The sequence below is a fragment of the Streptopelia decaocto genome (genome assembly GCF_964273445.1).
Source record: "Streptopelia decaocto genome assembly, chromosome: 22".
NCBI classification, from domain to species: domain Eukaryota; kingdom Metazoa; phylum Chordata; class Aves; order Columbiformes; family Columbidae; genus Streptopelia; species Streptopelia decaocto.
The window spans coordinates 3767927-3783684 of NC_138677.1; the positions used below are offsets into that span (position 1 = coordinate 3767927).

Genomic DNA, 15758 nt, shown 5'->3' on the forward strand with positions numbered 1-15758 from the left:
AACGAAGCCAAACTCCCCCCACCCCAATTTGGAAGGCCCATGTGGCACTTAAAAATTATTTTGCTTGGATAAAGCTTTAAAATAGCCCTATTCCAGCCTTCTTCTTATTTGCAAATGTGATTAAACATCTGGTCTGGCTTGCTGAAGGCTGCTCACAAAAGGTGATTAGTGGTGCTGGAGGCATTGGACTTTCCGCCCATTCGGAGGAGAATCGCTGTGGTCCTGGCAGCGCTCGGCGGCTTGGCAAGCTCTGCCTTGGCACCGGCTGGTAGAGCCGGTGTTTTGGGGGTGTCACCGTGTGGGGTCAGCTCTGCTTTGCACCACGTCCCACCTGGGGGAGCTCAGAGACCCCCCAAGAGGGCAGGACCTGTGGCTGGACCGTGGAGGCTGCTCCCATCTCCGCTGCCAGACGCAAGCACCTATGGAGCTGGGTGCAGGAGAGGAGCAGGTGGGGGATGCTCTGCACAAAATGCTGGGACCTGGAGCAGCCGTGCACGTACAGGTCAGTGTCCCTGTCCCCGTGGCTGGATGCCCAAGCCGTGTCACGGCTGCTGAGAGCAATCCGGCTGCAGGGGAAACACAGCGTCTGGCTCTGCATCACCATCAGAACATCCCCATTTGCTGCAGGCGTGAAGTTCCCCTGCAAAATGCCCACAAACCTGCACGAGGAGCTGCCTCCAAGATCAGATTAGATCCAAGATTGGAGTTCGAAGAAGGGCTACGAAGCTGGTAAAGGGAATGGAAGTGGGATTTAGAAGAACAGCCCAAAACCATTCCCCGGGAGTGTCCTGGTGTTGCCAAATCCAGCCCACGCTTCAGGGTGGGTAAAACCGCCTAAAATCTCATCCCATGGAGCAAAGCAGCCATGGAATCACCGCCCTGCGAGGCTGCAGAGTGGGCACAGCCCCCCTGCCTGCCCCTCACCCTGAAAAAGGGTGAAGTTAAGCTGGTTTTAATGCTGACCTCTACATCTACCATCACGCACCTCCCCGGACGTGCAGGGGTCCGGCAGGGGGGGCCAGGGCAGCCGGGGCCCCGGGAAGCTGCTGCAGGATCATCACCGGCTGTGGGGACACCGGCACAGCCCCACGGGGACACCGCTCGGGTGGGAGCTGAAAGGCAGGAGGGGAAAGAAGGAAAACCTCAGGGATTTCCCACTTTTGGTTTAATTCAGTGCTCTGGCAGCGCGGCCTTCTTAGGGAAGGGGGACGGGGGGGCATTTTGCAAAGAGCCCCATCACAGAGCGGCTTTGCTACCCCAGATCCCAGTGACCCCCCAAAACCCAACCTCGGACCCCCTCTCCACCCACTCTCCCCATGTCCCCACCCTGTCTATCCCATAAATCCAGACAGGGAGCTTCTCTCTGGGGCTTACCCTGTTGGGGACGATGTAGGTCCCTGCTGGGGTGTCCCCCCAGGCCCCATGGGGATCCCCTGCTGTCCCCACCTCCATAGCTGGGGCAGGCAGAGCTGTAACAGGACTCGTTGCTATAGCTGCTGGGGGAAACAAACCCTCCTGGTGGTTTGGCCGGGGAGGAGCGTCACTGGGCTGGGTTTTCCTGCAGTGTGTCCCCAGGACCACAGAATCACAGAACAGTTTGGGTTGAAGGGACTTTCAGAGCCCAGCCGGTGCCACCCCTGCCATGAGCAGGGACATCTTCACCAGCTCAGGTTGCTCAGAGCAAACTCATTGCAGTGCAAAACCACTTTCTCCCCTCAAACAGCCCAACTTCCCAGTGGCCTCAGGTATCTTTCCTCCACCTCCACTCGGTGCATTTCCCCAGACTGCTCTTCTGGGTGATTATTTTTTTTCCCTCATCAATATTAAGTCCAAAATCTGCCATCCACCCATAGCACAGTTCTGGGAATTCTTCCCAGGAACCCAGCCTGCAGCCAGCGGGAACAAATCTCCCCAAAACCTCCTGTCCTGCCCCCAAAAAAGCACCAGAGACCCCTCCAGATGACAGGGGAGGAGCATTGCCTTTGCCTCCAGCGTTGGCTCCAGTCGGGCTATTTTCTGCTTGATTAGATTTTGCTCTGTGTTCCTAATTTCTCCAAGCCCCTCCAGATTGTTCCTCTGCCTTTTGTTGTAACTCCCAAATTCCCGTTATTTGCACATTTAATTACTGTTGCTGATTACCCCCTGCTTCTGGCAGAGCCTGGCTCACTGGTGCTAATATTGTTCTCGTGTGCGGGAAGGATTCAAGGGGCGAAGGGCTGAGCAGCGTGAGGAAACCTTCTGCCAGCAGTAGGACAACAAGGGGTCCAGGGGACCTGCTCTGAATGTCCCCAGGTCCCCCCTGCCACCCTCAACCCCTTTTGGGGCTTTATTAGCTGCCCTCTGGTGCAACCCACATCCCTGATGCCTCTTGTGCAGCATTGCAGGTCAGGGCACAGGCTGGGGGCTCAGCTGCAGGCAGGGACAGGCAGTGTGTCACCACAGGCATGTCCCTTTTTAAGTTCCCCAGCACATTTGTCACACAGAGAGAAGAAATTGTTCCCCACATCCAACCTCAACCTCCCCTGGCGCAACTTGAGGCCGTTTCCTCTGCTCCTGGCGCTTGTTCCTGGGGAGCAGAGCCCGACCCCCCCTGGCTCCAAGCTCCTTTCAGGCAGTTCAGAGATCAGAAGGTCTCCCCTCAGCTCCTGTTCTCAGCTGAACCCCCCAGGTCCATCAGCCGATCTTCATAATGCAACGCAACGAGCTCTGGGGAATTAGTTGAGGAGCAGAGCAGGGTCATTAGGGGCTTGATGGTCGGCCACAAGACTGGGAACACTGGGATGGTGATGCATCAAGCCCAGGTGAGCTGTGCTGATATGGCCCAGCAGCAACAACTCGCTGAGCTGCCCTCTGATAACTGGGAGAGGGCAACAAGGTGATGGTGAAACCCTTGTGTCATCCCCCTGCCCTGGGGACATATCAGAGCCAGAGAGATTCCCAAGCTGAGGAAACACAGGCAGGAGGCAGCAGCCTTGCCCAAGGCTCGAGGAAGATGAAGTAAGCACGACTGAGGCAATACATCCCCCCCATCATCACTGCTGGCTCCTAAGTGTTATCAAAAACCAGTTCAGAAACCAGTTTGTCGTTGCACATGAAGACAAATCCCGGATACGGAGTGGCAGCTTGGCAGCTGCTGTCCCCTGTGCTGTGTCACACTGTCACACACAGCCGCACACCTCTCGGGGATGCTCGGTGGGTTCATGAGGACCAGGAGGTGGAAGCATCTCACTGTGAAAGCTGGTTGCAAAAAGTACCACTTTCTCCTTCCAGGTGATCTCATGCTGCTGGTGCTTTGAGTCCCATCTGCCCCAAGCCATCATCCAGCCACCATGCTCTCCTTTTATGCTGACTTATCCTTTGCAGGCCGTTTCCTTCCCCAGAGCCCAAAATAAAGCAAGAGGTTGTTGGTGAGGGCTGGAGACACCCCACTTCTTTGCCATAAGGTGGGATGGAGGTGACAAAATTAGTGATTTCCAGCCCTCGGTAAATGAGCATTTGCTACTTGCTAAAAGATAATTGTGAGTGACTTCATTTGCTTTGGAAAGGGCTGAGTCATTTGTAATTATGGACACACACCAGCAGCAATCCCAGGGCTGGTGTTGGGTTAATGGGAATGCCCGTAGCTGGAGGGCGGCCTGTGGGGACCTGTCAATACGGAGCCCCCCAGTCACCAGTCCCCATCATCCACAGCCGTGCATGGCTCTGCTGTCACCCCAGAGCAATATGCATGAGGGTAATCATAGAATCATTGAATCATTTTGGTTTGAAAAGATCCTCAAGATCACAGAGTCCAACCGTTCCCCAGCCCTGGCACTGCCCCATGTCCTGAGAACCTCATGTCCGTCTGTCCAGCCCTCCAGGGATGGTGACTCCAGCACTGCCCTGGGCAGCCTGTTCCAATGCCCAACAGCCCTTTGGGGAAGAAATTGTTCCCCAGATCCAACCTCAACCTCCCCTGGTGCAACGAGACCGTTTCCTCCCCTATCCCATCCCCTCCAGCCAGCAACCACTGACCCCACCACTGTCGCCATTGCATAACCGTGTGCTGGTCCAGGCAGGAGCCCAGAGGGGTTTGGGGGGGTCTCAGGCTGGCCAGGATTTGCAATGCAGGGAGTTTGACCTCATTTATTTACCACTTGCTGCTGCAAAAGGGAACAACGGCCCTAAAGAGGCCAATGAGAGGCCAAGAGAGGTGTCCCAAACAGGAGAGCCAGGAGGTGGGCAGGTGGGATAGGAAGGCATGGGACGGGACGGGACGGGACGGGATGGGATGGGATGGGATGGGATGGGATGGGATGGGACGGGATGTGATGGGACGGGACAGGACGGGACGGGATGGGACAGGACGGAATGGGATGGGACGGGATGTGATGGGACGGGACAGGACGGGACGGGGTGGGACGGGATGGGACAGGACGGAATGGGATGGGATGGGATGGGATGGGATGGGATGGGATGGGATGGGATGGGATGGGATGGGATGGGCAGCACTGCCTGCTGTGCTGGGGCCAGCAGAGCCTCCTGTGCGGGCAGAGCTTGAAGGAGCATCCTGCCTTTGTGCAGGCACCCTGCACCCCCCCTGCCTGCACCCCCTTTTCCTGCAGCCTTCAGCCAGTTTTTCAGCTTAGTAGCACTGGAGGAGCAGGCAAGAGGTCTCCATGGCCCCCTGCGCATCCCCCTGTGCCCAGCTGGGGTTCCCCAGGTCCCTGATGGGAGCAGATAAGGGGGTGCCGGGATCCCGGTGGTGGCCAGACTGGGCAGTGCCAGGCTGGGGTGTCCCCCCCCATGCTGCTCCTGGCATCCAACCCTCCGTGTGGGGAGGGGGAGCAGAGGGTGGAGCCTGGATTCCCAGATCCAGGAGCTGTGACATTCAGTCTCGCAGTCAGACGGAGCCCGTTGGTGCTGGGCAGGGACGGCGAGGTGGGGGGACAGCCAGGGCCACCCGAGTGGCACCCAGCAACCACCACGGAGAAGGGTCCCCAGAGGATTCGGAAGCAGGACAAGGAGCGGCCAGGGTTAGGGGGTGCAGGGTGACCCCACTGCCCTCAGGGCCATGCCGGAGGAGCTGGGGATTCACCTTCCCCTCGGGGACTGAGCCGGGACAGTGGTGGACAGGGCAGCACAGGGGTGGCTCCAGCCATGGGGGGTCTGTGGCAGCCCCCCGGTGCCTGCACGATGCTGGTCCTGCTGCTCGCACTCCTGATGCTGCGGGTAAGTGTCACCATGTGGGACGGGACCACGCGGGGAGAGGGTGGGTGGTGAGCATGGTGTCCCCTGCCTGTGACAGCTGCTTGGGGGTCCATCCAGCCCTGGAGAGCAGTGTGGCTGCAGTCCTGGCCAGCACGCAGGTGTCCCCAGCATGTCCTCATCCCTGTCCCCATCCCTCACGCTGCTTGACCCAGAGGTGCCACCGCAGCCCTGCAAGTCACTGGCACCGCTGTACCCGCTCAGGTGCTTTCACAGGAGGATTTGCTGACATGCAGTGCAGGGACAGGCAGGGTGGGAGGTGGGTGATGCTGGGACACCGCGGCATCCCCAGGGCTGGGACACCCCTTGGGGTCCAACTGGAAGACCCAGCAAAGCTCCTTTGGGGTTCAGCTCTGGGGCATCCCCAGGGAGAGTGACCCAGCTCTGCCCTGCCTGGGGACAATCCCCTCCATCCTCGTGTGGGTCATAGAACCACAGTATAATTTGGGTCGAAGGGACCTTCCCAGCTCATCCAGTGCCACCCCTGCCATGAGCAGGGGCATCTTCACCAGCTCAGGTTGCTCAGAGCCCCGTCCAGTGATATTTTAACATTCCAGACTTTCCTTCAGTCCTTGGGTCCGCTTGCCCACCCTCATCCCTCTATTTCTCCAACTTCTGTATCTCTGTCCACACACCCAAAACCATCAGCAACATGTCTTGACCCATGTCTTGACCCAAAGAACCCTGTCCCAGAATTGTCCCATCTCCAGATGCTGCAGCCCCCACCGCATCCTCCCAGGGGCATGGATGCTCAGGAATGAGCACGGATGCTCGGGAATAGGTGTGGGTGTTTGGGAATGGGATGGATGCTCAGGAATGGGTGTGTCAAATTCACGGCGTGCTCTCACTCCAGCCTTGAGCTCCCGGCTCTCCAGATGGAAGCCAAGGGGGTGAAACCCAAAATTGGGGGGTCCCAGAGAGCTCAGGGCACTGAGCCACCACATCCCTTGCATTTTTGGGCGCTGCGGGGTCAGGGCATGCTCCTTGGTGTCTCAGCACTTCTCCGAGCAAACCCAAAAGCTTTACAGAGATCAACGTGCCCATTTTGCAGCATCTCCCCAAAGAGATGTGGTACAAGAGGTGGGTGAACTCCAATGGCCATTGCCAATGCCTCTGATTAAAATACACCAGCCTGAGCGTGAACAAAACCTGTGTGAGCAAAACCCAGACATCAAGGGAAGGATTAGACATGCCCAAAGATGTGTTTGTTGTTTTTTTTTAATCTATAATTACATGGTTTTCTCGCTCAGGCTTTGAACATGCTCGCCTCTGCCCTGCCGATGGGCTTGGCCCCTCCGTCTGTAAGCTCAGCTCCTCTGCACAGATCCTGCATCTTGACGGAGCGGTGCCCTGAAGCATCATACGCTTTTGGAGGGAATTAGGAATAATTGCAGCGCTTCTTTATGGTGTTTACAAAGCAAACATTAGAAAGCTAAGGAAATGTCAGGGCCCAAAAGCATGGTTACGCAGACAGGCTCTCCTGAGGCTGGCTGCAGCAGAAATAGTGAATATCGGCTGGTACCCTGCCTGCTCAGGTCTTTTAATGCCCAGCGTGCTACCATCTGCCCTTTCCCCCTTCCCAAGGTGCGAGCAACACATCCCGACTGCTCCATTGTCCTCTATTTCCAAGAGCAAGAAGCTGAATGCCTGGAGATTATCAGGACTGAAAGCCAAAGGCCAGCACCCCCCGGGCAGCAAGGTGAGTGCGACTTGCTGCTGTGCGCAGGGCTCATCTCCCTCGACTGAACGGGGCGGGGATTTGCTAACGGGAGGATGACACATGATTGTGGGGTTGCAGAGCACATATGGATGCAGAATAAGATGTATTTTCAGAGAAATGGGGAGCAACGCCAAGGCAAAGGCTGAGGAGCATCCTCGGAGAGCCCCAAAAATGCTGCTGCAGGGAGAGAGGGGCTGAGATTGCAGCTGGGAATAACGGGCGGGCTGAGGGATGCAAACACCTGCCTGAAAGGAGCTTGGAGCCAGGGGGGTCGGGCTCTGCTCCCCAGGAACAAGCGCCGGGAGCAGAGGAAACGGCCTCAAGTTGCGCCAGGGGAGGTTGAGGTTGGATCTGGGAACAATTTCTTCACCGAAGGGCTGTGGGGCATTGGAACAGGCTGCCCAGGGCAGTGCTGGAGTCACCATCCCTGGAGGGCTGGACAGACGGACATGAGGTTCTCAGGACATGGGGCAGTGCCAGGGGTGGGTTATGGTTGGACTTGATGATCTTGAGGGTCTTTTCCAAACAAAATGATTCTGTGATTCTATGAAATAACGGCAGGGGCTGAGTCCCCCCGGATTTATGGCATGTGACAATGACAGCGTGGTCCATGCCCCTGGCAGATCCTCCTGCCCCACTCCCATCCTCCCTGCCCCAGTGCTCTGGGGCTGTGGGCACAGGCGTTACGGAGCCCTGGCCACCAGCACACTTGTCACACAATGCCTGTCACCCCTTCATCCCTTCTTCCCTTCCTAATTCACTTAGTTTTGATGCTAAACATGTTTTGAGCAACTTAATTTTTACATATCCGGGGACTTATAAACCAATTAACTAACTGAAAAACAGTTTTAAAGTGCTGCTTTTGTACTTTTTTTTTTTTTTCTAATTGCATTTCAGTTTCCATCCAAAAACATCTTGGCTCAGATTCTGGGTAAAAATTATCCCTAATGAATAAGAAATGCATCATTCAGCGGGTTTCATCTAATAAAAATGTAAAAATGAAGCATCTCAATAAATGCATGTTAAGGTGCATAATTGCTTAAGTAACTATGCAGAGATATAACGTATCATCCAGCTTAGCAGAGAAAGGCCAAGTGGTGGGAAAACGTCCATTTTGCAGCCCAGATCATGCCAGACAGGGGGAAGGAATATCACTGTAGGAAAATAATCAAGAAGCATGAATGCATAATTAAAATCAGTATTTAATCTCAGGTTTCCTGCTTAACTGCAACCTCCACTGCCCACCTGAACTGAATTTATCACTCCCCAACTTCTTGCTTGTGCCAGATGGAGGGGACATCTCAGATGACCTGGACGTGGTGGCAATATAGTGTGAAGGGACAGAACAGGGACCTCCAGCTTCAGCATCCTCCTGGGAAACCCACCATAGGGCCCTAAAACTGGTCAAAGATCATGTTGGCAAAGCTTTGCCTTCCAAATCTGCTCCGGTGCTGGCAGCGTTTACTACTCGGAAATAGCTGGGCAGAAATAACCCAGTGGTTAGGCTCATATTATCTCATTTGGAGGTCTCCAGGTACCAGTTAGAGCAGCAAGAAATAGGGAGGCAGCCCTGGCAGGTCTGCGTCTAATTAACCAGTAGAAATGCTAAGCAGGAACTTCCCATCAAGCTGCATTTTGAGGGGAAAATGCTCTTTTCGGTCACGTCAAGGAGAACGTCGCAAGGATAATGTTGATCTTGATGATGTTTCAGCCCTGAGCTGGGAAGAACAGAATAAAGGCGGTTGCTTTGTGTCAGTCCAAACCAAGAACCTCGGGCTGCTGAGCTGCACTGGTTGGGGACGGGGGACAGTGTGAGGATGTGGTGGCTCCTGGGGACCAACAATATGGGGACACTGAAGGCACAGATCCTGCCCGTGAGGTTTGCAATGAGACACAATTTCAATTCCTTTGCTCATGTCTTTTTGCCGTGTCCTCCTAGAAGTTGCCTCCAATCACATCTTCTCCATGGCAGAGTTGTTCCAGTTTTCCACAGCTCTAAGCAATGAGATTATCTTTTTAGGTGTCACAGCAGCTATGGTGAGGGAAACAGAGTTGGAAGGAGGACTTAAATCCCATTAATCCCAATCGCTGTGCTCAGTTCACCTGTCTTCCAGAGCAGAAATTAAGACATGCCTTGTTGTTGTGATGACAGCCCTCCAAATCCCTCCAGATACCAACAGACAGCTTTGCTGAAATCGGAGAAAACTAATTAGACTTGTCTGAGTCCACATTCCCTGGCTGGGAATAGATGTGGCTGCAGGTTAATAATGTATATCTACAAGGTTAATAATGTACATGTGCAAGGAGAAGAGCTGTCCTGGAGGTGTGATGTCTGTGTCTCATCCCGGTGTGCTAATTCTTCAAGGTCCCATATCTGCTTGGTCATGCTTGTTTCCAAGATGATTGGAGAGTCATTTAAGGATTAAATTAATGCTAGAGAGAGAAGCACACCACGTTTAAGCTAATTGCTCTCCTGCGAGTCTGGCAGTGCTTTCTCCTGTCCTGCTTCTTTGGGGTGGAGAGACATCCAGAGCTGAGCCCCCACAGCTGCTGGATGCAGAAATCCAGCATTATCATAGAATCACAGAGTCATTTGGGTTGAAAAAGACCCTCAAGATCATCAAGTCCAACTGTTAACCCACCCCCGACACTGCCCCATGTCCTGAGCACCTCATGTCCGTCTGTCCAACCCTCCAGGGATGGTGACTCCAGCACTGCCCTGGGCAGCCTGTTCCAATGCCCCACAGCCCTTTGGGGAAGAAATTGTTCCCACATCCAACCTCAACCTCCCCTGGCGCAACTTGAGGCCGTTTCCTCTGCTCCTGGCGCTTGTTCCCGGGGAGCAGAGCCCGACCCCCCCTGGCTCCAAGCTCCTTTCAGGCAGTTCAGAGATCAGAAGGTCTCCCCTCAGCTCCTGTTCTCCAGCTGAACCCCCAGGTCCCTCAGCCGCTCCCATCACCCTTGTGCTCAAGACCCTCTTTTAGATGTCACCAGGAATGTCCCAGCCTTTCCCGTAACCTCATCCTCAAGGGTCTCCCCGCAGGAGCTCATGGTCTGATGTAGCCCCAGAAAACATGAGGTCCATCTCATCGTGGGGCTCAAAGAAGAGCTCAGCACCAAGGGAGGTCATTCCAGAACTGGAGCCGGGATGTTCCTAATTCCTGTGGGGTTATGACATGGCCTGTAGATTGGGTGATGGCTGGACACTCTCCCATTACAGCCACAGGGCCGTGCCTGCTGTGGGCTGTGCCTCTGGACCAGGGGCTGTGTGTGTGTCCCCAGCACGTCCCTTCCTGGTGGCACTAATGGTCTCGTCCCTCCCCAGGCTGCCGGACCGAGTGGGATGGAGTGAGCTGCTGGTTGGCTGTGCCCGTCGGCCAGTCCCGAGCCGTCACCTGCCCTGACATCCTCCATGTCTTCAAGAAGTCCAAAGGTGTGGTGTTCTGAATCCAGACTGCTCGTCCCCTGGGACCGAGGGCTGAGCTGCGCCCACCCTGCCTGGGATCCTTCTGCCACCCCAGCCCTTCCCCTCTCCTCCCACAGCTCCTGCGCCGTCCTAAAGCTTGGCAGATATGGGTGGAACAGCTCTGCTGCGAGCACAGGCTGAGGGAGTTGGGGTGTTCAGCCTGGAGAAGTCTCCAGGGAGACCTTATTGTGGAGTTTCCAGACTTAAAAGGGGCGGAGAAGAAAGATGGGGACAGACTTTTGAGCAGGGCCTGTTGTGGTAGGACAAGGGGTGATGGTTTGAAACCAAAGGAGGGAGATTCAGGCTGGATTTGAGGAAGGAATTGTTGCCCTGAGGGTGGTGAGAGCCTGGCCCAGGTTGGCCAGAGAGGTGGTGGATGAACCATCCCTGGAGACATCCCAGGCCAGGCTGGACGGGGCTCTGAGCACCCTGAGCTGGTGAAGATGTCCCTGCTCATGGCAGGCGGAGCACTCAATGGGCCTTCAAGGTCCCTTCAACCCAAACCATTCTCTGATTCTGTGATTCATGGTTGCTTTCACATCATGCCCTAAGATGTCCTGGCACCTCCAGGCACAGCACCGAAGGGCAGAGGTGTGACTGGGATGGAAGGGATGGGGCAGCCAGGCCCTTTGGGTACCGCGCTGCTGGCACAGCCAGGATGCTGGTGCTTGGATTTAGTCTCCGTCCCAAAGATCAGGGTGCCCATCCCAGGCAGGACATTTTGGGGATGCTGATGCAGAGACCATGCCCGTAGCTCTCATGAGGTCCCTTCTTGCCGCTGCAGCGCTGATCCGGAGGAACTGCACTGAGTCGGGATGGAGCTTCCCCAGCCCCCTCTATGGCAACGCCTGCGAGCTGGAGGCCATCAGCGGTAGCAACGACACCGAGGACAAGGCAAGCGGGTCCCCAGGGGGCTGTGGGACAGGATCTCCCTTCCTGGTGTTGACCCATGCAATGAAACATAGGGGGGACTCTTGGGGATATCTCGTTGGCCTCATCCTTGTTGCCAGGCTGCCCAGGAGAATCCCAGCTTGGCCAAGGGTTGGGGCATCAAGCTGTCACCTCCATGCCCATCCCAATCCATGCTGCCTCACTCCACTGGTGCTTTCCCTTCCAGAAAGGCTATTTTGTCACCATGAAGGTGCTTTACACCTGCGGCTACTCCACATCCCTGGCAGCCCTGATCCTGGCCATCGGCATCTTCTCCTGCTTCAGGTAGGGCTCGGTGCTGGCTGCTCCATGGGCTGCAGCTGGAGGGAAGTGAGGTCAACCCTCAGCAGGGATGGCTGCTCTTAGTGTCCCCCATCCCAGAGCAGCCAGGCTCCATCCCTGCCCACATGGACACGAGGCATGAGAAGAACTGCAGCATTGTCCTTTCCTGCTGACACGGAGCCTTCAGACCCTCAGGCCGCCCATTTTAAGCTTTGTTTTTGCAGACCTTGCTGTGCTGCAGAAGGATGCTCTCCAGGGGTGGCTGGAGGATGTTCAGCCTGGAGAACAGGAGGCACAGGGGAGACCTTCTTGCTCTCTGCAACTGCCTGAAAGGAGGTTGTAGCATGGAGGGTGTTGGTCTCCTTTCCCAAGTAACAAGTGACAGGAAGAGAGGAAACGGCCTCAGGTTGCACCAGGGGAGGTTGAGGTTGGATTTAGGAACAATTTCTTCCCCAAAGGGCTGTGGGGCATTGGAACAGGCTGCCCAGGGCAGTGCTGGAGTCACCATCCCTGGAGGGTTGGACAGACGGACATGAGGTTCTCAGGACATGGGGCAGTGCCAGGGCTGGGGGAATGGTTGGACTCAACGAGCTTGAGGGTCTTTTCCAACCAAAATGATTCTATGATTCTTCCCCCCGTAGGAAGCTGCATTGCACCCGGAACTCCATCCACATCCACTTCTTCACCTCCTTCATACTGCGCGGGGCTGCCGTGTTCATCAAGGATGCCGTCCTCTTCTCGGATGAGTCCGTTGACCACTGCACCATGTCGACGGTGAGGTGCTGAGCCCCAGCATGGTGCAGGAGTGGCAGGGGAGGGGTCTGGCTGCATTTGCAGTGGATTTAGCACTGCAAAGAGGAGGGGGAGAGAGGCTGTGAACCCGGGAAGGAAAGGCTGGCTTGGGTGGACTTCAGGAGTAGATGATCAGTGAGACTGATCATCCCTATGTCCCCAGGACAGAGTTTGATGCCAACGAGCACTCCTGAGCCTTTCTCCTCCTCATCCTCACAGGTGAAGTGCAAAGCAGCCATCGCCTTCTTCCAGTACTCAGTCCTGGCCAACTTCTACTGGCTGCTGGTGGAGGGCATGTACTTGCAGACCCTGCTGCTGCTCACCTTCACCTCCGACAGGAGGTACATCTGGTGGTACATCCTCATTGGCTGGGGTGAGTGCAGGACCCCCTTCCCCATCACCCCCTCTCCAGTGAGGTCCCATTGACACCAGCTGGGGTAAACTGGTTTTGGGGTTGCCTGGATTTGCTGTTCTGAGATTTGCATGGCTGGGGGTCCCCAGGCAGGATGGTCCCCATGGCTGCTCTTGGCATGTCCCCCGCTCTCCCAGCATGGCCTCCTGCCTGGTGGGGCACCCACCAGCTCCTGCCAGACCCAGCATGGCCTGATCCTCACCCTCGTGCTGCTGATCCATCCTGGACATGGTCAGGATGGGACAGAGTGAGGTCCTTCCTTCTTCCCACATCCATCTGGGGCTGGAAACACCCATCCCAGGAAGCCAGGTTAGATGTAAAAGCACAGAGACAGGAGGTGACGCACAGACACGCACATCACCTTGAGTGGGCACCATCTCTTTCTCTTTTCACCTTCCTGCCACCTCCAGGGCCCCAGACCTGACTTAAACACGTGTTTTTGAGGACAAGGGATGGAGGGAGGTACAGGAGATCCACAGAGCCCTGGGGTGACTCCACATGCCTGTCTGGGTTCTGTCCTTGCAGGTGTCCCCATGCTGACGGTCTGTGTCTGGGTGGTCACCAGGCTGCAGTATGACAACCACGGGTAAGAGGAGCAAACCCTCTTCTTTTTGCAGCTCGGCCATGTGTCCCCCATGCAAGACAAAGGGGACAAATCCCTTGCATAGGAGGTTCGGGAGGGGAGAAGCGGGGCAGAACTTTATTAATTCTTTAAAGCTATTTCTATTTTCTGGTGGGGCCCACGCAAGAGGTGCTGTGCAAATGGGGCTGGGGAGGTGGGGGGACAAGACCTAGGCTAAAAGGGTGCAAGTGGGTGGCAGAGCCTTTTCTCCTCTCCCATAGGTGCTGGGATGACTACACCAGTCTCTACTGGTGGGTGATCAAGGCTCCCATCCTCCTGGCCATATTTGTGAGTATGTCTCCTGAGCATCCCTGCCCCAGAGCTGAGGGCCCCATATGGACAGAAGGACCTGACCAGGGGTCTGTGCAGAGCCTGAGACATGGCTTCCCATGGCAGGTGAACTTCTTCATCTTCCTCAACGTCACCAGAATGTTAGCGCAGAAGATCCGATCCCCGGACATCAGCAAAAACTACAAGCAGCAGTACATGTAAGGGCTTGCTCGGGCAATGGGGCACTCCCCTCACCCTGGTTTCTGGGGGACCCCAGGGCAGTAGGGACCCTTGGCTGGTGAAGCACAGAGAAGGACCATCCTTGAAGCCTCCAACACCTGCTTTTCATGGAAAACCTATTTTGGGTTAAGACCAAGGTCTTGGGAGGGCTTGTCCCACAGGGCAGCAGGATCGGGTTGGCCAGAGAGGTGGTGGATGAACCATCCCTGGAGACATCCCAGGCCAGGCTGGACGGGGCTCTGAGCACCCTGAGCTGGTGAAGATGTCCCTGCTCATGGCAGGGGGGGCACTGGGGGAGCTTTGAAGGTTCCTTCCAACCCAGACTATTCTGTGATTCTATGCCCATCGCTTGCACCCAGTCCCCTCTCACACACCCAATCTCCACAGGAGGCTGACAAAATCCACACTGCTCCTCATCCCTCTCTTTGGGGTACACTACGTGGTGTTTGCACTCTTCCCTGAGCACGTCGGTGTGGACGCCCGGCTGTACTTTGAGCTGGTCCTCGGCTCCTACCAGGTACAGACTGGGGAAGATGAGTAGGGAAAACCTCCACGTACCCAACCTGTCCCATCCCAAGGTCACACCAGGAGACTCTGGGATGTGCCGCTGGGGCTTTGCACGTTTTTGGGAGAGGTGTCCCAGCCACCCCTCAAACCCTAGGGACAAAGCATGGCCGGGTGAACAACTTGTACTGATCCCATACCCCAGCTGCCCATGGGCTGGGGTAAGAGGTGTGGGAGGACGCTAAATCCAGGCAGCAGATGAATACAGAGGGGTCCAGCCACTTCCCTCGGGTGACATTTGCTCTTTCTGTCCTTTTGAGGGGTTCCTGGTGGCTCTGCTGTACTGCTTCCTGAACGGAGAGGTGCGTGTCCCCCCCGTGCGTCCTGCAGACCCCCCTAAAGGGTGCACCCCAAAGAGCATCACACCCACACAGCCATGCATGGGCGTCCCCGCCCTCTTGCACCCCAAATCCCTTTTTGAGCCCAGGGTGCAGCTCCTGCCCCTCCCGTTGGGTGCTGGTGGGTGCCCCCAGGTGCCAGCACGGGTCTGTGGTGTTGGTTCAGGTCCAGGCGGAGATCAAGAGGAACTGGGGCAAGTGGCAGTCGTCCATGGAGAGCAACGTCTTCAACCTGGTCACCCAAGACTTCACAGCGTGATGAGGACGGTGTTTGGGGGGAAAGAGTTCCTTGAGGATTGTGCCGGTGGTGAAGCTGCATGGCTACAGTCCCAGAAACACAATAAAGAAAGGATTTTGTAGGTTCTGGGGTGTTTCACCCTGGGTTGTTTCAAGACCCGGTTTGTCCACAAGCCACCTCATCTCGCTCTGCTCCCCCCTCACGGCAGTGACAGCAGGGTTTTCCCCTCCCTGTGTGCAGCAGAGATAAGTTTCACAAACATGCTGAAAAGAGTTGAAATCCTTTGGAGGATGGAGCTGGAGAAAGGCAAAAGATGTTACTAAACTGCTCTTATTTTTATATAATCAATCTCCCTCTGTGTCTGGGCTGTAGGAGGCAGTAGCACCCTGCTGGCGTGTTTCGGATGGTGCTTAAAATACCCCTGTTGAAGGAAATCAATGCCCACAGGGGCATTTTTATTTTCATAGAGGACAAAGTCAATGTCAACAGTGAGGGCTCCATCCCGCCCACCCCACAGATCCATTCAAACCCAGAGAAGATGAAAGAGGCAAAAGTAATTGGCGAGTGAATTGTAGAAAACCTGGTGAGAAGGAGCCTCTGGAGACCTCCAAACCAGCCTCTAGATCGAGTTGGTGGA

The 15758-nt window shown here is 55.7% G+C and overlaps 1 protein-coding gene across 1 annotated transcript; it reads left to right on the forward strand.

The window, feature by feature from the left end:
• Positions 1-5139: 5139 nt before the first annotated feature.
• Positions 5140-15142, forward strand: LOC309448910 (vasoactive intestinal polypeptide receptor 1-like; the record flags this gene model as incomplete). Its single annotated transcript, XM_082070772.1, has 13 exons — positions 5140-5211; positions 6832-6946; positions 10293-10400; positions 11218-11327; positions 11551-11648; positions 12287-12419; positions 12657-12810; positions 13375-13435; positions 13693-13759; positions 13868-13959; positions 14369-14498; positions 14806-14847; positions 15050-15142. The coding sequence occupies 13 exons, from the start codon at positions 5140-5142 to the stop codon at positions 15140-15142; spliced, it is 1275 nt and encodes a 424-aa protein (XP_081926898.1).
• Between the last annotated feature and the right edge of the window lie 616 nt (positions 15143-15758).